This window comes from Balearica regulorum, chromosome 1 (genome assembly GCF_011004875.1).
Source record: "Balearica regulorum gibbericeps isolate bBalReg1 chromosome 1, bBalReg1.pri, whole genome shotgun sequence".
Taxonomy (NCBI): domain Eukaryota; kingdom Metazoa; phylum Chordata; class Aves; order Gruiformes; family Gruidae; genus Balearica; species Balearica regulorum.
The window spans coordinates 43,236,851-43,263,640 of NC_046184.1; the positions used below are offsets into that span (position 1 = coordinate 43,236,851).

Sequence of the window (26,790 nt, forward strand, 5' to 3'; positions counted from 1 at the left end):
ACATCCACATACATACATACTTCCAATCTTTTGCTGAAATATAGATTAAAGAAACACAACTAACTTCTTGCCTGTAAACCAGATTAATTTATCTGCTGTTGATGGAAACCCAGACACACGCAAAAAAACCAGTAGACCTGATTTCTGTTGCAGAGGAAACTGCTGTGGGTTGACTTTGGTGCATATTAGAACAGGCTGAAGAATCTCATATTACTGAATGATCAGCAGATTGTCCTTTGGGTCTGCCAGCTGTATTGCATCTCTACTTGGTGTGAAGATAGACCCAACAGGGCAGCGTTCCTTGGATATTTGTAACTAGAATGACACTGTCTATGGTGCCCAGGCAGTACAGAGAGAGTAAAGATAAGAGTCTGGTGCCACAATCTACTTTTTTAGGTAGCATCCTAACCTATCTGTGAGTATGTCATGAGCTGTTTCCCAGGACCCTGTTTCTGTGGTTGTCTGGAGATGGGAATTGATCAAAGTGCATCTGAGGTAGGGAAGGTGAAGAGAGAAGCAGAAAGTTGACAAGAGCCTGGGACAGTGTGGAGTTGTGTGTGTCATGGGTATGGAAGGTAGCGGATATGGAAGCTAGTGGGTATGGAAGCTAGCGGCTACGGAAGAAAGTGGGTATGGAAGCTTGGAGTTACTCCCAAGGCCCATTGTTTAGATGTAACCTCTCTCCACAGATTCACATTTGGAAATGTCTGCTCATTCGGAGTAGGGCAAGGGTCTTTATCTTCTCTTATTTAAGAAAAAACTTGTCATAAACTAACAGTTCCACCTGTGCTCAGGTCTCCCAAGAGCTGCAGGGTACAGTGAGGGCCAGCCCTGCCTTGTGTGAAACCAGTGGTGGATCTATTTGAGCTACTAAGGCATGCAAATGTTTGACAGTATTAAGCTGCCCGGGCTACAGTTAAAGTAATTCTATTTCTTTAATTAATTTTTAAAGTATTAACCAAAGCTCTGAGGTCTAAAGTACTTTAAAATAATCAGCAATTTGCATATACTGTTATTTAGTAATCATGGAAGTTTACTTTTTATTTAAGAGAGCCTACATCACTATATAAAACAGAAGCAATTGAATCTCAAAATAGTAGCCTCATCACATTATTCCTTTTTTTTGACATGATCCTGTAGGAGAAAATCAAAGGGAATTTTAAGAGCCCTCAAAAAGATTTAGTTCCACAACTCCCACTAATGAATTGATTTTGCTAAAATTTGCCACTTAAATCATAAAAGAGTTAACTATACAAATAAATGTTTACAGAATCAGGAACTTTGTTTTTAAAAGTATGCATATTTAAAAGGGTTTTGTCTTTATATTTGGACCATCTTTTGCTTTATTATATTAAAACATTTTTGTTTACTTTCCCTTTATATTGGTAAATTATCTCTTGAAGGAAAGACTATAGTAACATTGTATCAAAGGGAAAGTTATTAATAGTAATGGATTTTTTTTTCCCATTCTGGCCTGAAATCCCGTGGAAAAAATGCAGTGTGAAATGTGATAAAATCAGTAGCCAAGGATTTAGACTTTTCAAAAATATGATCAGTAACAGAATAAAATTTGACTAAACTTACTAAGGTGTTGCCCACAAGAAAGATTTTAGGGCAACTTCCCAAGTTACAAGACCAACAACGCTAGTACTTCCTGCTGCCAAAGGCCACCCCCGTACACTGACTCCCTTGTCATCCACACCGTTCCTGAGCCAGAATACATGCTGGTACCAAAACACTGGGTGCCGGGAAAAGCTTTCTAAATGCTTTGAAGGTAAAGTACTGGAACAGGTTGCTTAGCAAAGCTGTATAATCCCCTTCGTGGGAGATGGTGAAGAAATGCTCAGGCAGTGATCTGATGTGTGTGGCCCATGTACTTAATCCCTCTCCGTGCTTGGAGGTCGATTGGATACCCTCTGGAGAGCCCTTCTTAGGCACATTTGTAGCATTTTTGTGATGGTAAACAGACTAGTATCTAATCAGCATTGATATTCCTTATATTATTAGTGTCAGCGGGGTCTGAACCAGAAATTGGGTTAAGTGGGAAATTTCCCTAAAGCCCTTAGCATAGACCCAATTTGACTTGTAAATCAATAAACATTTCAGTTAAGGCTATACACAGTCCTGTGGTCCTTAAATACATGGAGTGACAGGAAGTGGAAATGTCCTTCTAGCTAGAGAAAGTGATTTCAGTCCTTTGGCTAGACAAAAATGCATATATCCTATCAGCAGGTTTTGCCACCAGTCATGTCAAGCCAGCTGAGGTCATATGAATTGCAGTCATAGCGTAACAAATATTCCTGTGCTACTTCTGGGCTGATATTCTTGGGGCTTTTGTATCCTGAGGGCAGAAAATAAATCAAAGAGAGGAAAATAAAAGTGAGTTTGTGCCTTTGAGCCAAAATATTCTGTAAGGACCAGCCATAAGCAACAACACTGAAGGATAAATGTGTGGTAAGAGACTTTGTAGTATCGTCCTATATGCCTTCATTGGCAAACATTTTTAAGGAGTGGGATGTGGGCAGAAAGAATTAAATGGCTAAAGCACAACCACAAGTGGAAAAACAGTCATTTGATTGACTTTAATTTTTAAATTTTTTTTCCTGCTAAATACATATAAGCTATTCCCAAGATTTAAAAAAAAAAAAAAAAAGTGTCTGTTTTTTGTATATAAATACCTTTTGAAGTGCTTTAATGGAGTTTTCCTACAGCCAGGTGTCCTTCAGCCACATAAATTATAAAATACGTTGATGTCATTCTGCTATAATACTCTGGAGCTGAAGTACCCTAAAGAAATCTTAAAGGTTTGACAGATTATTACTACTTGAAATTCTGAAAAAGAGTTTTGGATGTGCATACATTGTTACTATGTGGCTAGCAGTAGATGGTCAAAGGCATTAAGTGTTGGATTGCAAGCCCTTGGGGAACAATTTTCCATATCAGTGAAGATGAGAACTGGAGATGATTGCCTGATCTTCAATTCATGTATGGGTGTCTTGTGTTGCACATAAAATTGTTAGTCATCAATGAAAGGTGGGAGTGTTGCAAGGGCATGACTTTGAGCTGCATTGGGACCAATTATTTACTTGGCAAAAACTATGTTCAAATTTGTGGGTATGTACAAAAGTTGTTGAGACTTGAGACTGATTTTACACTCTATGAGACTAATTTTTCCTCCACAGGAATTTTACAACAGTGCAATTCTCTTATCTCACTACTGTTACTTCTAATGCTATTCACTAGTTGAATAGTCCCATATGTATGGTGAAGAATAAAATAACAGCATCGTCTTTTTATTGCTCTTTGGGCTTAATGTTGTGCTTAAGTGAAACAGGTCTCATTTTGCTACCTGACGCAGAACTGTAGTTCTCAGATTATCACAGAGGTTACAGCAAAGCCAGGGTTATGTTCAACTCCATCCTTTAATATCTGTATCGTGTTCTGATTCTTAGTTTCATAATGAGAGTACATGGAAGTCTGGGGCAGTATTGCAGGCTAAGAATTGTTCAGAAAGTTTGGGAGCCATCAATTTAGAGATATATAATATGAGCTCTTGACGTAAAGAACTTGCAGTCTAAGTGTATGCAAGGGATCCCCTGTCTGTGGCAAGTGGGATCAATTGCTCCCATCTCAGCTGGCTTTGAGTAGAACATAGTCACTGTCCATACAGCTGGGACTGGTGCACAGTCCCAGTCCCAGAACATATCTTTGATGACTGGTGGTATAGGATGCTCCTACCCAAGGCACCAAAATTTGGGTTGTGTTGGATAATTGGAATGTAACGTGACACTCATGTTATTGAGCTCGAGATTGATTCAGAATATACTGTCAGTCTTTTTTTGGCCAATACAAGCAAACGAAGAAGAAGGAGGGAAAAAAATGTTTAAAAAAAGAGATGGTTTTACCTTTTCGAAATGCACGGTCCCTGAAGTACAAAACATTTGGTTTCAACATGGAAAATTAAAACAAACAAACAAACAAAAAATATTATTAGGTTTGCCATACTGTCATGGGGACTTTTTTTAGACAGAACCCGGGGCTTGAGATGTTTATCCTGGTTCTGGCTGGTCCAAGCTTAATTCTATAATTCTATGTCTATAAGACATGATCTGATCTTCCATTCTTCACAAAAAGTTGTGGGCTATGCTGGCGTTAGATTAGGCAATTTATTCTACCCTTTTTTTTTAAAAAAAAAAAAAAGCAGCTTGGTTGTGTTTAAAAATAGATCCATTCAATTCATAAACATGATTGGCACTGCCAAGGGGCAGAGGGCTGTGACATGGAAGTGGGAATGATATTGGGGGCAAGAGGACGAAGGTGTGAATAGTTTAATTCAGTGTTTCTGACACATTCTTTGTAGCTTGAAACTGTAACCTTGAGTGTCTGAAATGTGGTCATATCTAAGGAAGACTCGCAGTATGATCAGTGGAAGGAAATAGGTGTCTCAGGAGGTTGGTTAGTCTCATCCTCAAACCAGACTGTAGTTTCTGTCTGTTGAGCATAATTACAGCTGGGGCTGGCTTGCTCGGACTTAGATCTGTAAAGATGCATGAGATGAATCCCTTCTTGTGTGTGTCCTAGAATAGGCAAAAGCCCTTCTACTCCTTTAATGCTCTTACTCCCTGGAGTGATTCCTTTGTTGCAGTACAGACCAGGTCTTAACTGGGACTTTTGCAGTTCTTCCTAAATGCTCCCTTGCCGCATTCAGTTGTCTCCCCAGTCCTACTGTCTCCCTGCCTAAAATTAAATAAGTATTCCATGGGCTAATGTTGGTCAAACAGTTGAAGAACTAAGTAGGCTTCAAATTGCAGCCTCAATGGTTTTTCAATGTTATTCTTCCACTAAGACGTCAAGCATCTTTTGCAGGAAGGGCAGCTGTCTGGGAAGTAATTTGATAGGTTTGCTTTGGGCAAGTTTAGACATGTGTTCTAACATAATACAAAATGTAGTTCATAATTTGATAGAGACGTGTTCCTCTCTGTAACGGATACAACAGACAGATGGGGGAGCACAAGTTTCAAAAGAGACAATTATAATTCGTTTGCGAAACGTGTGTTGCACAACAGCTGCTTGCCAACATCAGCTATTCTTTTGCCCTACAGCTGTGTAAATCTATTTTAAAATTTTTAAATTGTTTTAGAAGGAGAAAAATATTTTGTTTGATCTAGTATGTTTTAAATGCTTTTTTTTTTACATCCTGAAGTAAAACATCTGGAATGTTTTGAAATGAAACACTTTCAAAATTAAGAGTTAAATATTTGGAAGAAATATAGTGAAGACATACATTTTTCCGTACTTTTTTGGCTGCAATTAATCACTGAAATTGATCACTGCCTGATTTAAAATGTAATTTAAACAGGTCAGTTTGAAAGAAGAATTTTGAAAGAGAACAAAGCAGTTTAAAGACAAGAAGTAGGAATAAAAAACACTTTTAAAAGTAAAGAAGGAATAATTTGCTTTTAATAGTTTTCAGGCTGAAAAGTAGATTTTCTAAATATATTTTATCTAGCTTTTATTGAAACACTTCCTTTGTTGCCATCTTTCTCCTCATATTTTTACGAATTCTCTTTGTCAAGTCCCACTCCAAATTTAAAACTAGGATGGTTGTATGGATTCAAAGTTGAAAGAATATCTAAACTAATTTCTCGATGAAATTGCCATTGCCTGAAATATAACAGCCCATGCTTTTACAGTTATTTATTAAGCACTCAATATGTGTTGTGTTGCCCAGTGGATAACAACCACACATATACTCTGCTGTTATACTTGTAAGTGGAAAGTTCATTCTTTCTATGACAATTTTTTTGGCTTTCTTGGAGAACCAACTAACATATATGCATTATAGTAGTAGTTTTCAATTGTTTCAGAACCTTCTTGGAAATGTGGGATGATTTAATATTTCATGCGGTTTCCTTTCCTGCTTTTGTGCTTCAAAGGATGGTGAACAAATTAACAAAAACCTCAGAGCCAGCTACTGTCCTCTATCTGCACAACTCCCACCAGCTTCAACTTGCAAGCTCCACTTAATGGCTTGAAATGGATGTGTCTTTATAGCCTGCATCTGATGATTGAACTCCTGATGGCAATGGGAAATGAGTACATGCTAGAGCTGCAGGATCAAACCCTTAGGAAGTACATTACGCTAGTGTACAGCTGAAGGCTACTTTTATGCCTTTCACTATAATTGAACTCATGTATTTTAATCTATACCTCATCATCTTTGACTTAATGTGAGAAAGAAAATTAAAAATAGCTCATTAAATACAGTAATTTATGCATACATCTAACAAACTCTATAGACACACTGATTGTTTCAAAATAGGTTGTGCTACAAGCAGAAAAAAAATCTGGTGACTTTCAGTTCTCCTCTTTAAGAGCTGCTTGTTAATAAAACTTTGGATTTGGTATAGGATCTTTAAAGTAAAAAAAATGATGGCAAGTAAGGGATTTTTTAAAAGGGGAAAGAAACCCAAGTATTAATTTCAATCTGGGCACATAATAGTTATAGGTTACATTTTCAAATATATATCATTAAGGGCTTTAGAAGGATTAGAGGGCAGCTTAAGTCATAGGATTTTTAACTGAAATGCAGTCATGGGCTATGCATAATAATCTGGATTTTTTCCTACATTTATCAGCTGAAGGACAGTAGAATGGGTAATGATGAAACTGTCATAGAATCCAAGTCATGACTCATAAATGCCCCTTACTGTAAGAGTAAGAATACAGTAATACTGTTTGTTCAGTACATAGGTATATGAATAAAATCATCATGAAAATAACGAATGCCACGCTTTCATAACATTTTTGACACGGACGGATGGGTCATTTTCTTTGCATCACAGCAGTGATGGTTTATCGGTCTTCTGTTTCGTAGCTCAGACCTCTTTTACGAGACTGGCATATTAGGAGATGGTCAGGAATCACCGACAAAATCCACATGACTTCTTTCACCCTTGCTATTCCCTAAGGGAAGCCAGAAACTTTTTTGTTCCCTGTGTAGCATTTTGGATCCTGGTCTGTGGCTGTGACTCTTATCTACTACTGACACATATAGAAAAAGAGTATTGAGGTTTTCTACTGCTTTCCATTGCTATTACAGCACAGTCTCATCTGTATAAAAACAGTAACTGTAAGAAGGTTTCTAAAAGACTTCAAAAAGATTCTGGGAGCCCTGCCTTTAGGGTCAAAACTCTGGGGCATGGGAGTTGGAGGTTGGAAGACATTTGGGAATAGAAGTTTCGCTCATATAGCAGCAAAAACCCAATGGCTTCTCCCAGTGACATTCAGGAAAGGAGAAAACTAACATGTTTATATGGATTCAAAGTTATTAAAGGATTCAAAGTAATTAAAAAAGCATCTGAGGCTTGCAGGTTCTAAATCCTTTCCCAACTTCTCAGACTAGCACTTTCAATGTAACATTCACAGATTTAGCTCTGGGCAACAAGTCTCAGCCTTTACATAACCCACTGCCACTCAAATGATATTTTTCCATTCACAGATGAGTTTTGACTTCAACTTGGCTGCCAGTATAATAAGAGAATTTGAATAAATAAATTTTTTAAACCAGCCTTGATAAGTTTTTTAATCAGTTCAGAAGAGCTTCTGCTTAAGCCAAATTTGTTTCAAAAAGTTCATAGAAGTGATGCCGAATAGTTTGGTCTGCCAATTTAAGCAAATCTCATAATGGTCCTAAAGTTTCTACCATCCCCACTAATTTCTGCATTTTCTTTGAACTGATTTACATAAATGAATAATATAACCCCAGCCTCAGAGTCCTTGAGTGAGAACTATTGAGCACATGGGGCCATCGAAGTCTATGGAAAGATTTCTGTCTGTGGAAAGATTTTTGTGGAAATTGGGCTTGGTTCTTGGGTTCCCTGAGACCACTGCAATTAGGGATGGATTTTCCCCCTCCCTTTTACTGAAATCAGTGAGAATTAATTACGCAGAGACCTTTACAATTCTAGACTTTGAACAGTCTAGCTGGAAGCCTTGTTAAGGAATAGTTCTTCTGTGAGATTTTGGTTTCATTTGTACTATGTAAACCCATATATAATTAGTAAGAACTTGAGGTGCCCTAAGCTGAAGTCTGAAATGACTGGGGATATTCACACCCAGCTGAGGGTATGATCCAAAAGGTATGGTGCTAAGATTTGACTCACTTTAACTCTGTTTCCTGTTGGGAAAGTCTCCTGTTGAATGTTTTTATTTTATTTTTTTTTAATTGAAACCAACTGTCTTTCATCAAAGAGGGGTAAAGTGTAGGATTCTTGAAATCCCAGATCAAAGAAAAGCAATTCTCTAGTGCCAGTTGGACAATGTCAAAGTTTCTGAGCTCCAGGTACTTTGGTGTTATGTGGACAAACAGAGTGGGTTGAAGCCGCTAGCATAAGCACAAACATATCTCCGTGACCCTGCTGCCTTCTGTGGACAGCAGGCAAAGGGTGGCTTTATCAGCAAAATCATTTCAAACAAAAACCCACTGGGATAAATTTTTAAACAGAAGTTATAACATAAGAAGGATTCATATTTTGTTAAATCTAACAAATTGTTGGCATATAATATAAACAATAAATTATTTCCTGCTGGAGGAAAACTCACTGGAATTAATTAAACTTATACCAGGGATAAAGTTTACCCAAAGTATAGAAAGTACACTTTATTGAAATGAGTTCTATTTGTAATGAGTTGTGTAACAGTTTTAAAAATACACATTTAGAGAACTTTTTGAGCTGCCTGCTAACTGAACTCACAATGTCTAGAAATTAATATAATGATAACAATAAAAAGTTCTGCAGACTTGAAAAAGAGCTGGACAGTCATGCCTGCTGCCTGTCTCAGTGCTGAAAAAATGCTTCTTCTATATTGTTCTTAAAGATTTTCTCTGGAAAAAAAAGCTTCTCTTCATATTTACATTCTCAGTAGTTACATTTTCCCTTGATTTGAAAGTAAAATATTTCCAAATATGACTTGTGTTGAAAATTCCAAATATTTATGATGTCAACTTGTAGGATAGCCTAAAGGAAAAAAGAAGGTTAGGGTAAAGAACTGGAATGTTCACAAGTGTGTTGGGGGATAGAAATCTTAAATAGTGTAATATTTATGAGCAACCAAGAGGCTACATTCTGCTCTCAATTACTCTGGCATAAATCTAGAATTACTCATTGGAAGTTCAAAGTTTTTGCTGCAGATTTACACCCATATAATGAGGAACAGAGTTCAGTTCTGTAAGGGTGGGAAAATCAATTTGGCCAGAATATAACTAGCCTGGAACTCAAACTCTAATCACAGAAAGAAACCTTTTCAGGTCAGATAGCAGACTGCACATTGTGTCTTTTTTTTTTTTTTTTTTTTAACCCCACCTTCTCCTTCTTTAGCTAATATCTTGAAGCAAGCATACAGTCCTATTCCTTGCAGTAGCATCCTATGGCATTAGACATTGGGCTGCTTCAGTTTTATCATGTAAGGCAGAATGAAAGTGCTCGGATATGGTAGAGTCAAGAAGCTCCACAGAAGGCCAAAAGGAAGCAGGGCAATATAAGCCAAAGTTGCAGGATTATAGTTTGAGGGAATAAAGTGTAGAGACTCACAAAGGCAGTGAGAGGGCTCAGGGAACCGCAGGAGAACAGTAAGAGGGAAGAGAGAGTTGGAATCAAAATCCCATATTGTGGGAATCTGGGAAAGGGAGAGTCTTTCCTAAATTAAGTAGGTTTCAGAAAAGACCAGAATCTTTTGACAGGTTGTCAGGGTGGACTTCTGAATACTCTGCCAGTTACAGACCTCAGTGTTGCCCAGATGATTTGTACTGAAGAAACTGTAATGCTGTGCAATGATGGTTTCTGAAAAGAAAACAAAAATACTGCCTGCACATCTTGTTCTTATTCTGGAGAAGATTCTCTCACTGGGTGCAGGGAAGGGAATGAAATGAAAAATAAGACTTTTGAAGAGAGTAAAAGAAAACAATAAAGGAATAAAAAGAAATAATGTGTGGAATCTAATTATACCTTTTCTAAATGTAGAGAGTGTGACTGTACTAGTATGTCTCAGACTTGGCTGACAGAAGTAGCTAGAATTATGCAGTTTTGTAGCAGCCGAAAATCTTTCCGGGTCTATCAACAAAGTTACTGAACTGTTGGCTGTGATACCATATGAATTTGTAATGAAGGCAATTTTCTGTAACTAATGGTCTCTGTCACCAGTGAAGGTATGCATGCCACTGCTGACATTTTCATTAGTGGCTGTTAACTTAGTATTTGCTGATTTTTAGCTAACAGTGTCCATTTAGCTGGATGCTCCAGCTAAGTAACCAGTTTAGTCTCCCTTCTGGTTTTGATAAAACTGTGCTTTCTTCATAGCTCATCCTAGGGTTACTGTAGGTGGAACAAAATTATTTTGGCTTTCTATTTTATTTTTTAATTTGTGAATGCTGATGCTGCTTTTATGGCTGCCATATGCTTGTTACATATGTCAGTTCTAAAAGCCCCACTGATGGATGAAAGCTGGGAGAGGAGTTTTATCATTTGTCTCCCATCTAGCACTTTTCTTGCACTTGAAGGTAAGTCCAATATAATAAATAATCATAGTCTCCTTTTTTTTTTTTTTTTAACATGCCACATCTGTAAGGTAATATTTCTCTCCAGTATGCTGAGAAGCAGGAAGGAAGCATCTAACATCTGCAGGATTTGAAGTTATTTTTGACAGCTGTGTGCTATTGAGTGCTTCTTTTTTGTGAAAGATAAAACAACCCAGGTGAATTGCTCAAAGGGCATTGATGACTGTCAGACATGTTAAACACGTGTACTCATACGCACATAAAGATACACACAAAAGATAAAATCATGCGTCTATAGCCAGAGTGGTGGTGAGAAAATATAGTTTGAAAAGCTGACTTGAAAAGCTGCTATTGTAATGTACTATTAGGTTTCTGTTAAGATGGCACAAGGAATATGGTGTAGTATAGATGGGAGGTGTTTGGTAATGAGAAACAGCAGTTCCTCCTTGACACCTATTGATCAAAAAATTGGAAGGTTTGGTCTAGCGACATACAGAATCCATTTCAGCAGTTGGCCTGGAGCACGCTCTGATCACAGCAGAATGGAGCAAGGCATAAGCTTTCAAGGCTAACTGTAGGAAATGTTCACATATGGCCAACAGATAGAGGCAGATGGCTGAGATTTTTAGTATGTGCATTAGGCCAATTTTTATTTGAAGGAGAAGAGCACCCACTTACAGCTAAATCCTACATGGTCAAAGTTTTTCATTCATTGGCACACAAGGCCTGTCTGCTTAATATTACGCAGGTAGAGATGAGTGACCGTCTCTGCCAGAGTTCCAAGCTGGCCAAGCACAAGCCAAGAGGAGGAAGCCACACTGAGTGTGGTGATAAGCCCTGGTGAAGAAACGCTGCTAAAAAAGTGTGGGCTCTGTATAGTGTTATGATAACTCCTCAATCCGAGCAGGCAAATAGCACAAAGACATGGGCAGAAAGAGGTGTCTGCTTATCAAAACAAAACAAAAATTTTAGCGTGACTTCAAGGTACTTTACAATATCTGTTTTCCACCTAAGAGGTTGAGACACAAAATGGCAGTACTGGTCAGAGCAAGGATGCATCACTAAGTATCCTGCTTCTGACCATTGGCAGTAGAAGATGTTCAAGGTAGTGTATGGAAATGGGGCATACAAAATCATAGAATACTTTAAGTTGGAAAAGACCCTTAAGATCATAGAGTCCAACTGTAACCCTAATACTGACATGGGGCGTAATGCTTCCCCCAGTACATCCGTCCAGGATCAGAGTAAGGTAAATGCCAGATTTTCCAATGGGAATTGTGGCAGGGAAGGTGATGTAATGGTGATCTTGTAAGTCTTCACCAGGGACTACAATGTTTGTCCATACTTTATGTTTGAGATGTTAAGTTTGCCATAGGAAATCTTGCCTTTAAAATGCCAGTCAGTATCTCCTGAATTAGTGCAAATTACAGGATATGTAGGATAAATATGAAATATTTATGTGGTTAAAGAAAATGAAAATAATGTGGGTATTGTAGGAAGGCTTATTTGATAACAAAAGTAGTTACGATGACTATCTGCAAAGACCAACAGGAAACCAAAAACATGGCTTGGATCATTCACCTATACTGATAAGCAGTGCGGAATAACAAGCAATATTATGGAATAGTTGTGACCTAGATCAAGGTACGGGGAAGCAGATAGGTAGAGGTGGTATAGCTAGCACAGTAGGTATTATAAATTGTGGGTGATGCAAGCCAGCATTGAATGACTACAGTCTCAAAGCAAGAAGGAAGCAGACAGTAGATTGTGAGTCAGAAGTGCTCCTCCAGCTGCAGCACAGCTCACACTTGTTTAAGGTCAGATATCAAAGCTAGTCCTAAAAATCTATCCATCTTTGTTTTCATGAAGTATTCTTTAAGTATTAATGTAGTCTTCTATTTTTTTTCGAAACACCTATTGCTAACCTTTCATTCCTAACCATTTTCATGATTATTAAAAAAATTGTTCTTTTCTTCACTGCTGTCTATATATACTTTTGGCAGAGCAAGTTTTCTTCGTATCTCCCAAACTCTGTGCAGTAATTTCCATTGACTGCAGGGGTATCTGCTGGTGATAGCAAAGCTGATTGACTTCAAAGTCTCTTACTGTTGTTGCCGCACTTGGCCAAGAGTCTGCTCATGACTGTAGCAGATGTTTCTAAGAGTTTTTTTTAAAGTTTCTTTTTTTTTTTTCCCCCTAATAGACCAATGGGAACCTTATGGAGAAGTTTTTCACTACAATCCTGAAGTTAGTGCCAGAATAGCTATGATTTTGAAACCCTCTATCAGATCCACAGTGCTCGTAAGAGGAAAGTTTCCCTTTCCAGCAGATGAAAGCATAGGTTTGCCACTCTGCCAGCTACCTGATGGCAGATAATAAGCAGATTCCTGTTTAGTCCTAGTTTCTTTATTATGGATTTTTCACAGTTCATTAGAAAATTTCATAGGAAGTTTATTCTCTGAAGAAATTTTGGATGAAAGTTCTGAACAGTTCAGACTTTGTATCAAGAGTCAGAACAGCCTTGATTAACCCACAAATATTGCCAACTTCCTTCTCATCTAATTAGGACTTATAAATGTCTCCTTAGCATTATAAAATATTCCATCAGGATTTTAGAGTGTATGTGCATTGGAAGAATTTTGTTCTAGGGGGATCTGTGTTGCAAGCAGTAGTCATTGGAGAGAATTTATGAGGATCATTTTTTTTGGGGGGGAACGAAAGATAATTTAAACCTTGGTCAAAATTTCAAATGGAGCAAAGCTGCTTCCATTAATAACATTAATAAAAACAGGCCAGGAATTCTGTTCCTTTCCACTTCCACTCAAAGTAATGTTATCACTTAAGAATTTAATTACGCATTCTAGAAATGTCTGGTTTTGTGGTGTCTACCTTAGACATTTCTCCAGTAACTCTAGAGAGAGCTGGAACACTCTTAAATGCCTTGAGAACTGAGGAAAATGCTCTTTTGGCAATGCAGCATTGAAGTAATGTACCTGTAATGTGTTCTAAGACAGAATGATATAGGGCAAGCAGGAGTTGAGATGAGTAACTCATCATGGCCCACCAAAGGTGATACAAAGCCAGAAATCCTTTCAGAGACAGAAAGCCAGATGGGGAAGAGAGCAGAAATGCCAGAGGGAGAAGGTACCTGCCAGTGGCCAGAAGGATGTGTGACTGCTAGGGCACACTGCGCCCTGGAGAGGGTTTGTAAATGAAAAACTGACAAAACAAGGAAGAAAGGAAAGAAAAGCTGGCACTTCAATTCTTAAGATGAGTATAATCTTTCAGACCAGTTTATGCAGACTGAATGACTGGGGGATTTTCCTTGTTAGCTGCAGTTAACAGCAGCTTTGAGAGTCTTCAGCAATTGTTTGGTTCATTTACTTAGAAAGGAACAAATGGATTATCCGATTTTTTTTTCTTTTCCTCTTCCACCTCCCAAAGAGGAAAGCTGATGCTTTCATTAAGCTTTACCAGCTGGCTGTATGGTCTAGTCAGTAGGTCAGTATGTAAATACTTACATAGTGTGTTCAGTTGCTATTAGTCTTTTCTTATCCTTACAAAATTTTTGTTTACATTTCCCAATCCTATAGTATTTAAGCTTGATTCCTTTAGGCTAAATACTTCATGATTAAATACAGTGCGTAACAAAGAGAAATAATTATAATTTTTAACCCACACAGATGTATAAACCAAAAAAAAATCCCTACTCAAGAAAGAGAGTACTGAAGCCCCATATAGACTTGGGAAGATCATTTAGCCTCATGGTTCCACTTGACTATATTTTAATATATCTTACATGCTTCACAAGGAGGTATGGTGCTAAATTATGCATAAAGGTTTGAAGCCATTTGACAGAAGATGCTGCAAATGTACAGCATGAATAAAAATTAGAAAAAATCTGGTCACTTCTATCCATTAATGTATTCAAAACCATAAACTGGCTGAGCTTTGAGGGGCCAAATTGTTCAGAGGATAAAACGATATCCTTATTTAAAAGTTGTCCTCTTTGAAAAACTTCCCCAAACATTCAGCCAAAGCAGAAGGATTTCCTTTAGGAAGCCGGATGCACCTTTTTCTGTGAGTGTAACTGGGCTTTGGATTATATATCTTTGGGAATTCCAAACTGTTAAGAAAAACAATAGCAGCTTACTCAGTAGCATTAAATATTTGCAGATAGGATTAAATACTTGTTATGTGTCTTACCTTGAGAGTAATGGCTTCACCTGACTTTTGTAATAAAAAAAAAATGTCAGTAGAATTACGCTGTGAACCTGAGTCAGCGATGAACAATTTGTCTCATCATTATCTGACAGATTGAACGTATTTTGTTATGCCACACAGGCGCGCAGCGTGCTTCTTTCTTGTATTATAAAAGTTTAAACCTGGCTTACCTGGGTTTATTAAATAAATCATAAAAGCCATTTGAGGTACCTTCTGTATTTTAGTATCGTTGGTTGCTTTTTCAACACTTCTCTGTCCCCAGCTGGGGAAAGCTTTCCGCTCAACCTGAAATCAGCGTGCACAAAATCGTGTGATCGTATCGGCACATTCGAGCTCGTTCAGAAGTTGGCCCAGCTCACATAAGCTATAGACACAGCTGTTACACCAGTGGGATGAAGTAGGGAAACAGCTCAGAACAGACCTCTGCAGTCTCTAGACCCCTGACATTTCCTGTTTGACCCTGGACACATGCAACAGCTTCCTTGTCGAAGATCATAGACCAGAAGGAGCAAACAAATCTCTTGGCTCCACTTTTGAGGCAGGTGTCCACTCTTTTGATATTTCCTGTGGTCTGGGAGACACTGCCAGCTGTCTGCTCAGTTCATGTGAGCAGTTTGTCTGAGGGCTGGGGGTACAGAAGGGGAGCAGCCTTCATGAGACTCACTCCGGTATCAGAGGCGATGAAGGAAAGGGAATTTATGCTGGGGTGTTGTACTGTGAATGGTTATTCCTGTTAAGTCTTGAAAACAAAAATTCACCTTAATATTACAACAGACAGATACCTTCTTTTATGAGGTTGCTTGGATTTCACGTGTATTTACTTTTGTTATATGAAATAAATTCTACAGCTTTTTCTGGGATGTGGAAATTATTATACTGAATGCATACATACTGTCTTACTTTGAGGTACAGATCTACCTCATAATTTCTGTGAAAACATTGATTGTTTGACACTTTCAGAGTTGTGCTTTATAGCCAGATTGTCATCATTTTTAATTGTTATTAGATAAAGAAATGGTCCTGCCTTCAACATTTCACTGGAACTGCCACTACTGTTGACAAGGCTACTAAGAATTGTGTCTTGACCTTTGCTCTGTTTTTCCATTTTTTTGGTCTCTCTTTCCTCTTTTATCTCCTTATCTAACATCCCACTTGAAATATTGCCCTCTGTTTTTTTCCACAGCGCAGTGGTCTTCCAGCTTCCTCATAACTCTCTAACCTTTGCTGTACAACTTCTTTTCCCTTGAGTCAGGGCTTCGGTCATGATCTGTGTTCATCCTCCTGCACCCTGAATCTAGATGTTGTCCCCTACCTGCCTGGCTTGAGAATGTCTAAGCTGATAAATGTCTAAGCAGGTAAATCAGAAACCTTCAGATCCTCTCTCTGTACGGTGTGTTTAGCCTGACCTGTTTCTTTGCGGTACCTTTCTCTATATGTCTCGATCAGCTTCATGTAACCAAGTGAAGATACGTGTCCCTTGTTTCTGTCACCTATATCTTTTCACTCACTACTTTCTCTATCTTGCCAACAATACTTTTGTGTCCCTCATGCCAGGCAGTGTGGTGGTGTCTTCGATTTCACGTGACCCCAGGTTATAAACACTTCTTGCAATTTCTCCATCCCTGGTTTCTCACACATATGCCTTCTTTCTGTTTGGACACTACTCAACCTATCTAAATCATCCTCATTCCTTCTTTGGATTGTCCCTGGCAGCCCTGCTTGATGGTCACTTAGCTCCCCATCCCAGAGCTACTGGGGTGAGGACAACCGCACCAAACTTGGATTACCAGCGCATTGCATAACAAGATGCCCTTCTTTAGAGCTTCCAGCTTTGCCCTTTCCTCACGGTTATGCCCTGTTCCTCCCTTTACAGAGTACTTGTGGGCCCAGACACCTTCTGCCTGCAGTGCCGTCCCCTGCCTGTCCAGCTCCACCACCAGCACTTGCATCGGGTGCCAGTTCATGTATGTTGTCCACAGATGCTTTATCCTGCGCTTTCCTGTTTGCATGGAAAACACTACTGAAGCTTAGCCGTTAAATATTTTCCCCTGATATCCTTCATAAAACCCACATTCATCATGAGGTACACAAAAGCCTTTCAAGCAAAAAATGTAGCTAAGTGATTCCTGAGGATAGCAGATGTTTGTTTATTTATCTTTTGCTTAGAATTAGAATGAGAGAAAACAAAAAAAGGAAGACCAGACTTGCAGCCAGGCTTGTAAACACATTCTTACCTCTGGAGTATTATTATTGTTTTCCTCCGTTACCTTTCCTGATTTCTGCAAATAATCTTGTAGATTCTTCTTTGTATCTTCGATAGACCAGAAGCACTTCTGGGTTTTATCATTGTAAAAATTCTAGCTAAATGGGGTTCTGAAGTTGATGGTCCTGACCTGGTATTAGCTTAAAAGTCATAGTAAAATTAATAATTATTTTGAAAGAGTGACACCAGCTTCATATCATTGTTTCCAAACCCTCTTGGTTATGTATTACAGATGACTCTCTCCTAGTAAGCTTCTTACTTATTACTTTTAGGGTTTCTGTGCTGAGAAAATGGGTTGCAAAAGAGACTGTGGGTATCATGACCTCATCATTCATATTCAGAAGAAGAACAGCAAGATTACCATAATGCATTACTTCGTAAAATTATAACCCTGAGAAGTAATAAGATTCAATTACATTTTTCTGGAAAAGTTCTTTTAAGAATGTATCTGTCTCATGACTCTAGGTTATTCTTTGTCTTGATCACTGGTTAGCAGTCCTCATGAGGATTTTTCATCTCCTCAAACCTTGCAAGAGATAAATCCTTCTTTTCCTGTGGTCCGCTTCAGCCTTTGCATATGTGCACTTTCTAAAGTGTTAACTGTTAACAGTTGTGCCTAAGAAACCTAAATTCCTTACACAGCCACAGTGCTTTATGATGCTGGAGAACAAATGCGGACCGCACAAGGAGCTTTCTTCCCCTTTGCTCTGCGCAAGACCTGAAATGTCACACCGAACAAGAATATTCCACTCGCTGGAGCAAAGTGGTGGATCCTGTGGGCTGAACTTGTCTAAAATGCAGAGCAGTTGCCTCTGTGCAGTCTTGCATAAAGCCCATTGGGGCTTCTGTCAACGGTGGCAAAACCAAAGAGAAGATAAGCAGAGGATGCTGAAATGGGTTTGCTGATCCTCCATACACACACTTCAAAACTCAGGAGATTCCTAAACCAGGTCAGATTCACTCCTACAAACTCCAACCAAGAATGGGATAGTTTATAGGTCCATACAGAGAGTTGAATTTTTAACTGCTGTGTCAGTGTGATCTTTGTAAATGAAAGACAGAGGATAATACTGTGTATTACAGTTTTATTCTGCAAAATAATTTCAAAGGGTGATTTAAGAGGATCCTTTGGATCTGCTTCTCATTTACTCCATTTTCTTTTCAATGCTTTTGCTAACTCTTGCCGTCCTTAATCTGAGAACTTAAAAGTCCAGAAGGGTCTTATTTTCTCTTGGGCTTACATCTATAGTGTTAATAGTACATACTATTCAGGGAAGGCATAGCTAATACCATGTAGGATATTAGTGGCAGAATAGAATTCAGGTCATCCTATCTCTCTATGTTTTATTTTGGAAGAGATAACAAGAAAAACATGTGAAGCATTTTTGTCTGTAATGCTGGGTGATAAAATCCCACAGGAGTTTAATAGTGTGGCATTTCTGCACATTTTCTTCCTTATATCACAGTTTAAAATGGATTTCCCTGCTATAGGCTCTCAAAGGAATTTACAGTTGTCCTTTTAAGTAAGTGTTTATGCTGCTCAGTGATTTGGACTGTCCATCGTGACTCATTTTATAGCCTGCTCTGCTTGCCTATCTGTCTTGTATTTCCATGTACAAGGATTTGAGGTTGCCAGCAAGACTATTTCTATGAGCAACAAGCAGAAACGATGCGTTGGACATGGACTTCATGGAGCTTTAAATGTTTTTAGAAAGGGAAGTGTTAACATTGAATAGATGACGTTAGCACCACCACCAAGAAAGAAAAAAAAAAAAGAACACTGAAAAGCTGTATTGACTAAATCTTCTAACAATGCTCGTGATTTTCCTATATCCTGCTCTGTGTTTTTGTATGGATTTTTCATAGCACAGACAGACGTTACCCACACTGTGATTCAGCGTCTGTTCCTAGCCACGCTCTTGCACGATTTTAACCTGATTTCACGGGAGGAACAGGGAATGAAACACCGTAGCTCATGGTTGTCAGCAGTGAAAAATAGCCAGGAATCAGACAAACAGCTTCATTGCTGAGATTATTTCCGGGATAAAAACTCTTCCAACAGCTGTTTGCTTTGGCCACTACTCAGGTCCTTTTTTTTTTTTTTTTAAATCAGAAAAAAAAAAAAAAAGGTTTGTTTTTTTTTAAGATGTGGGCTGGTTATTTATGTAGTCAGGAAGAGGTCTCTGCTTCCAGTGTTGTGGTCTCGGAGCTGTTTTGACAGTTGGAGTAGAGGGAGGTTTCATCTCTTCTCTCCCTCCTTTTCTCCCGCCCTTCACTCACTTAACACACAGACCTAGAATGCTGTAGGAAGAAGAGAAAGCGAATTTATGAGTTCTTTAATCCCAGACAGGCAGCTCTGTGGCAGTTACCTTCAAGAAAAGTTCACGCCCCAAAGGAGTGTTTAGTCTTACAGAGCCACTGACTCACTGAGCAGCGCGTGAGAGTGGCTGTGAGTGAGAAGGGGAGAGATGAAGGAAAAGTTTTGCTTCCTTGTGAAACTCGTAATATTATTGTTTTAGGACTTTTTTGAAAAGATGACTGCTACTTTTGTTTAAAGTATTTGTTCTGGAATTGCTGAAGCTGGAGTCTACCAGACTGAGGTCAGGAGCATTTTCTTTGGCAGCAAGAAGATACTTTTATAGAAGCCATGCCTGTACTTGGGGTTGCCTCCAAGCTAAGGCAGCCAGCCGTAGGGTCAAAGCCTGTTCACACTGCCCTCCCGATACCCAACCTTGGCCCCGCCGGCTCGCAGCAGTACTCACCGAAGGCTTTGGACCTTACTGGGGCGGAGACCTCGATGCTTTCTTGTCAGCTTACGTTAAAGTCAACCTGTGATTTTGGAGAGAGGAGAGCGCTTCAAGGAAAAACCCAGGAGATTGAAGATAGCAAGGTTAGTTGTAAACTTTACCTGCAGATCTCAGTTCTCAGGAAATGTTGATTTGCTCAGACAAAAATCTGATAGAAACCTACTGCATGCAGAAGTTGGGGGTAACTGGGTAAACAGACTTTTGCTGTCATCAGTGAACTCACATAGCAGCCTTGGAAATTTGTTTTGCTCAGTGTTGCTGTTTGAATAAATACTCTGTTTTTAAACGTTAGTTTTAAATTCTTCACAGATGCATTTTGATAAGGATCAGTAGAAACATAAGTAGAGAAAAATCATTCTGGCACCCAGTAAGCAGAGCAATGACATGACAGTACTTAAAAAAAAAAAAAATCTTGGCTGCTTTATGTTATATTATGAAGTTTAAAAAGAGCTCTCACGCCCACACTTATTCCCACAGGGAGGCTCTTTTAAAATAAAAACAAGTAATTGATTTTCTTTTCACTTTTCAAATGATCTGGCTATTCTTGCTGCAGAACTGCTGAACCAGAAAAACAGCTTCTCAGTGAAAAGTACCTGTGTTTTTCTCTTCTGCAAAATAGCTTCTTCCAAGCTCCTATCTAGTGCTGATTCATTGTGATGTAAAAAAAAAAGAGGCTTGTCTGAAGTAGGATGCCACGATGATTTTTAGACTGCTTAGGGTTTTTTCTTTTGTAAGGGGGTTCTTTTTGAGTCATAATTAACAATTAAAAAACTTCTGCTGATTGGCTACTAGTCTTTCTGCTGCAGTTGAAAACATTTTTCATGCTTTGAACATGAGTATTGAGTCCCTTCTTGTCAGTAGAAGAAATTCCTGTATATCTTTCAGTCAGTACACTTGGGCTGCATGTGTGGTTTAACAGCTTCAGCAAGCAGTGTTATGTGAGGTTACTTTCCCTTGCTTTTCTAGTACTTTTGGTTTGTGGAACTGATTACCACACTGGGATTAAACATGTATTTGTAGTTGCATCTTACTTAGTTTGAAGACACTTGAGTGTCATCAGAGTTGTTAAAGTGGCAAGATACACATAATAGATGTACTTGGTTTTCCTTGGTTTTTAGTTACTGGGTTAATTCAGTATTAGTGAAAAAAGTTGGGTTTGTGGTTAAAGCATAGGTTTGGGATTCTGAACATTTGGTTTCCTTTTTAATCCCTGCCACATATTTCCCCATGAGATTTTAGTCATGTCACTTAATTTTTCCCTTAGAGTTTTTTGTATCACCTCTCCCTGCCATCAAAGATGATGCATTGGTGGTCTCAGACATGCTATACAGAAATATAAAGAAGGAGCAGACTGTTCATCTCTTGATTAGCAGCAGTGATGAACAGCCCTTTTCTCTGATATAAGCGTGACATGAAAATAATAATACAACATTTCAACACAATGCAATTCCTGCTTGCTTGTTTATTTTTAATAGAAAATATTCATTATGTTTCCTCTTTAGTGGATATTGCATGAAAAGTAAATTAGACTTGCAACTACTATTTTCAGAAAAAAAGAATACAGTTACATTGCCTACTAAGAGATGTTTCTTGATTCTTTAAAGAAGTGTGGAGAAAGATAAAAAGCATCTTGCCTTCAGTGTTTAAAACACTTGTGAACTATTAGTGATTAGCATGAGACCTAATGGGAGTCACATCCTTCCAAGGCATCTGGTCCTGAGCACTGCTGAAGTGCTAGCGAGTAAAGTAACAGGCTAGATGGACCCAAACTGTGATCCCAATTTGCCATTTCATGTTTCATGGGTTTGACAATGCTCGTACTCTTAGAGACTGTTTTTTTAAAGAAAAACACACAAACCAAACCAACCTCCAAAAAACAACCTACCAGCTGTTACATCTCTCTGTTCTCAGTGTAGGCAGTTGAGCACTGTTAAAGGATGATCCTTAAAAAGTAAGGCCAGTTTGTGCACCTGATGGTCTGAAAACCTCCCCTGGTCACCTGGATTTACAGAAGTGCTGAGCATTTAAGTTGTTTCTAATTTCTGCAGCCTTTCTGTATTCCCCGTTACAAGTCCAACATTCCCAGTAAAGCTAAGTGGCAGCCCTTTGCCCAATTTTCTTCCAGGCCCATTTTTTTTTGAAGGATGCTCTTTTATTCACCTATTAAGCAAGTTTCATGAAATCTTTTTGCCAAAGCAATTTGGGCTATAAGGTGGGTGGTTATGACGAAGAAATTATTTTTAGGCTTTTCTTACTAGTAAACTTCAAAGTATCAGCCTAACAGTATTGAATGCTATTTTCCTTCATCAGTAATGGACATCCACGCCACCCTGTTTCCCAGTGCTGGGTAGCCTCAGCAGTATGTCCAGGTTATCTAAGCAGTAGTTCTAAGCACAAATTTGAGGGAGTTGTTAGGGTTAATGTTTCTTCAGGTTTGCTGAGCAGATGCAAGTTCTGCATTACAGATTGTGTTGTCCTAAAGCTTGACCATTTGTGAGTGCCGTTTCCAATTGCCTTTTGGTTAATTTCTTTGGTTAGCAAACATATTAATCAAACACGTGATATTCCTACCTGGCTCTGTGGTATACACTGCAGTACATTGGGAATGTTTCTTTATAACATTGATCAGATAAAAGGTCTTTCAATCAAAATGTAATGAATACCTAGTCTCAGTTTCCAACTGAGAGTAAAATCTGCCTATATAGCACACTGCTCGTATGCTGATGTTATATCATTGGATATAAGGCAGCACTGATTTTTGAGGGAAAAATGATGGATATCTATCTGCAAGTGACAATGGAACATATGAATTAATCATCTGTTTAACTTTTGCCCTTGGCTGCTGGATTGCAGCCTTTAGCATTACTTTCTTTGCTATTTTACGTGTGCTGCACTGTGGGTCACCAGCTTTCTCATCCTGTCTGGAAAGCACTTAGATTGACACATGTAGTCACTGTGACATATCCTGTTGCTATCTATAAGTGCTAAGGATTCCAAGATAAATTTGGGTTATACATGTCAATACAGTAGGTCATTGCCACCCAGCTGTTTCCTCTATAGCCTTCAGTCTCACCACACCTGATTGTTCGAGACTTTAGACACTTGTGTTGGCTTTCTCCCACAACTGCCTTGCCAAAGCTGGTTAGGAATACAGCTGCAAACATAGTTCTCTTTTCCCTAGGCGTCTCTCCTATCTCACATGATTTTGCAGCACTCACACATATAGTCTTGGTTATTTTCTTTTTTGTGGACATGATGCAGTTTGAAGTTCAATAAAAGTTGTATTATTATTTTCATAATATTATTTTCATAAAAACTGGTAGAAAAAGCTTGAGGTGATTACGTTCAACTTTTTTCTTAATTGGCTAGAACATAGGTAAGCCTAGGAAAGCAAATAATAAGTTGCTAATGATTTAAATTATTCTGTGTGTAGTTTATTCAACTACACTTTTGTTCAAAATTTTCATAATTTGTGCTTTGGTACCTAAGTCACATACAGGTCCATCTGAGTTCTTGCTAAACCCACGAATGTTTAAACTGACTGCATGAACACTTATGATGTGAATAATCATGCAAAATATTTGAACGCAAGCATTCAGAGCACATTCTTTTTCCCTGAGTATCATATAGACAAAAGTTTATTCCTATATATGTACACAGGAAAGGAATCCAACTGCTGGATTCATGAGGTGAAATGCTGGCTTTCTTTGAAGCAGATGGAGTTTCACTGTTCAGTTGGACCGTAGAGTGTTTTAATGCAAACCCATGTCTGAAAACACCAGTATCTTTTGTAATATTTTTCTAAGTGTGGGTACAGTATTATTTGTATTTCTGTGCTACCGCTTTTATACTGGTTGCTAAATTAATGAGACTAAAATTATCAGATCACGCTACGCTGCCTTGTGATATTGTTCTAGTTGTAGAATGGGCTATTAAAGAGTAACAAAATGAAAAAATATCAAGTGGTGTTGTAGGTGTAAAGGAAGCAATGGCTTAAAACTAAAGGAACAAAGAGTTTCTTTGCAAAACCAACTTATTTTGGTCACAAAATGATAACTTGGCACTATATTGACCTGTGGCAAAATGCCAGTGCCAGTAACATTTACTCCAGGTGACCACGACTGATTTCAGCTGCTCTCACACATTTGAGGGTGCAGTCGCACGGACACTGCCCCGAATCTTCTCTGGCACAAAGCTGAGCAGCTGCTGGGAGCCAGCAGCCCTGCTAGGCAAGTCGGTCTTCTGGCCTGGCTTTCTGGGGCTGCTCCTTGCAGTGATCTGCTTTATGCTCCTACGGTTTTCCTCTCATCATCAAACTTTCCTCTTTCAAGAGCACTTCACCATCATTTTTGCTTGCAAACTGAATTTTCTCTGAGCTGATTCTGATATATTAATTGTAGTGCTTTGGTTATATGACTTGCATTATAAGATTTTAGCCTTCTTCCCTAGAGTTAATTCATTCCTTTACTGTCATATTATCTTATTTCTTTTTCTTTTTTCTTCTCGTTTTCAGTTTCTCTTAGTCCATGCTATCTGCTGTTGCTGTCTGCTTTATCTGCTTCTTCCTTCCTGTTGGCAGACATCTTTACAGGCTTCTGCATATGACTTATTTTTCTCTGTATCCACTAATCAAGTGTTCTGTCATGACTGCAACATTTTTCATATCACTGTTCATTATTGGAAAGTGCTAGTCAGGCTCTACAACTGATCCAGTAGACATATGTAAACCTACAACTTTTCTAGAAAGTTCAGCTTTGGGGGTTTAGATTAAGATTCTTGTAGTATGGAGATACTGGTATCCAGAGGATGCACGGACAGTAATTTGTGATCTCTCTTAGAGGGGTCCAGCCCCACTAAGTAAGTTCATCATTAAACAGTCTAACTTTAAGACAGGAAGATCTCAGGGGAACTCAGGAAACTGATCCACTGCAGGGCCTTTTGGAAGAAATACTAAAGAATATGATGTGTCCACCTGAGGAAAGAGACACGGCTGGCTGCTTCTGTAGAGCACAGAAGTCTGAGCAGTAAGGCAGAGGAAGCAGTCTGAAAATCAGCAGAACAGAGAAGAATAGATGTTCCTGACCAGGGGAGCATGGCCAACAAAGAATGGGGTCTGAAAGACTTAGTTGTACCAAGTGATCATCATTAAAGTAATCTAAAATGAATGTCAGTGTCACAAAAGAAAACTAAATGCTTTGATGTGATTAGGCAAAAACACATGCTGTTGCTATTAAAGTGACTTGAGGTCCATTTCATTTAGTATCATACTACTGCACCTCAGTTTTGGTCAGAGGGCTTCCAGTGTCATTCAGCCAACTCTGTTGTAGCAGGACATTGGAATGAGCATGGAAACTTCCCATTTTTTCCTCAGCAATTATCAGAAGTTTGTTGGTGATGTGGTAACTCCTGCTTGTCACCAGACACCAGACTTGGAGGATGGCTAGGCTCCTCTGTCCAGACAGATCTCAAGACAAATATTTTTGCTTTCTGTACATGGGTGGAGCTCCTGCTCACGCCAACAGGAGTACTGTGCACATTGGAAAACCAGATGTGTGCCATGAACGTCTTCCATATCTCCATCTTTCCTCAGCTAACCCTTCCACACCATTTACTTGGGTTCTGTGTGACCCTTCCCCACCATTTTCTTAATCTCTCCCAAGCTGAGCATCTGTTGCAATCCCACATCTATTTGACCTTTCAATTTCTTGGATACCTTTTTGTCCAGTCTCTGAGGGCTAAGCTCCACCGAGTTTCTTGACATACTGAATCTAGGGAACATAAATAAATTAGTTTATTTCCCCATTTTGTCATACCCTTCCTTTTCTCAGTGCTAGTGCATTGGAGATGTCTGCCTTGTGGGTTGGCAAGAAAGGAGGCTGCTCATTGTGCCGAGTGTTTCATTTACAGCACTACGGCCAAGGCAACAAAAAGGGCAGCAGAAGCAGCCAGAGACCGCCTATCTTCTCCCCATAGTGACTGCTAGTGATGGGAAGCCAGCATTGTTTCAAAAGCACTGAACTAGCTGCCAGAAATTTCAATCGGCACTGCTGACACCTGGGACTATGTGTGTTTAAAATTCACATAGCCCCAGTGAAGCCAGGACAGTTGGCAGGAGTTCAGATTGTCAGCAATTTCAGCTTCTTGCCTTGTGCTCTGAATTATTTCTTTATCAAACAGATAACAGCCTCTTTAATGTGCTTTATGTATCCAGCACCATCTGTCTACGCTATATTATAGCTGATTTAAGACCCTCATGCTGTATGAGCTTGGACTCAACTTCGCTGTTACATGTTTATTTTCCAATCATCTGTACCAAGCACATTTTCATATAGTTGAGATAAATGTACAGTAACACAACATGCAACTCTCAAAGCTTTTGTATTTATGGGCCAATTGTATTAAGTGTAGGTTGAAAGATGCTTTTTGTTTGTAATTCATAATTGGGATCGTGGATAGGAGGATATTTACCAACCCAAGCTTAAGACCTCTGCCTACCTTTCTACTGCTTTTGTTTTATTTCTCTCACAAAATAGGAACATAGAACTCAATGCATTTCATATTAATTTGTGTGTTGCAAGCTGGTATTAGGCATCAGCAGAAAACAATTACTCTTTTGTATGGCACCTGTGCCTAGGGAAGCTGCTTGGGGATTTCCTGACCAAAGACCTTTTCATTAAAAAATCCTTTCCTTGAAAATGGGAGTGTGTCTGAGTGTTGATGCACTGTGGATGCACCAGCAGAGCTCCAGAACCTGAAGCTGCCCACCAACATTTGCTTGGTGCACCACCCTTGCAGCCCCTTGGGGTAATCTGTTCTCCATGACTATAAACGGAGATAAGTGGTCTCCATCTCTAGATGGTGTCTTATATTACACCCCAGGAGGTTTTAGTTAAACTTTAGTAAAACTTCCCAGCAGTAATAGTAGTTAAACAGAGGAATGC

At 38.9% G+C, this 26,790-nt stretch overlaps 1 protein-coding gene across 17 annotated transcripts in view; it reads left to right on the forward strand.

Moving 5' to 3' along the window:
- Positions 1–26,790, forward strand: part of NAV3 (neuron navigator 3) — a 560,419-nt gene that overhangs the window by 265,691 nt on the left and 267,938 nt on the right. For 10 of the 17 annotated variants that reach the window (XM_075747211.1, XM_075747212.1, XM_075747214.1 and 7 more), the window contains exon 1: positions 19,253–19,932. The exons of 3 other annotated variants lie outside the window; for them this stretch is intronic. In XM_075747211.1, coding sequence (XP_075603326.1) covers positions 19,690–19,932 — 243 coding nt within the window. In that variant the 5' untranslated portion in view covers positions 19,253–19,689. Of the gene's footprint in view, positions 1–19,252; positions 19,933–26,790 lie in introns of those variants that run through there. 4 more of the 17 variants (XM_075747270.1, XM_075747279.1, XM_075747290.1 and 1 more) reach the window with 1 other exon arrangement.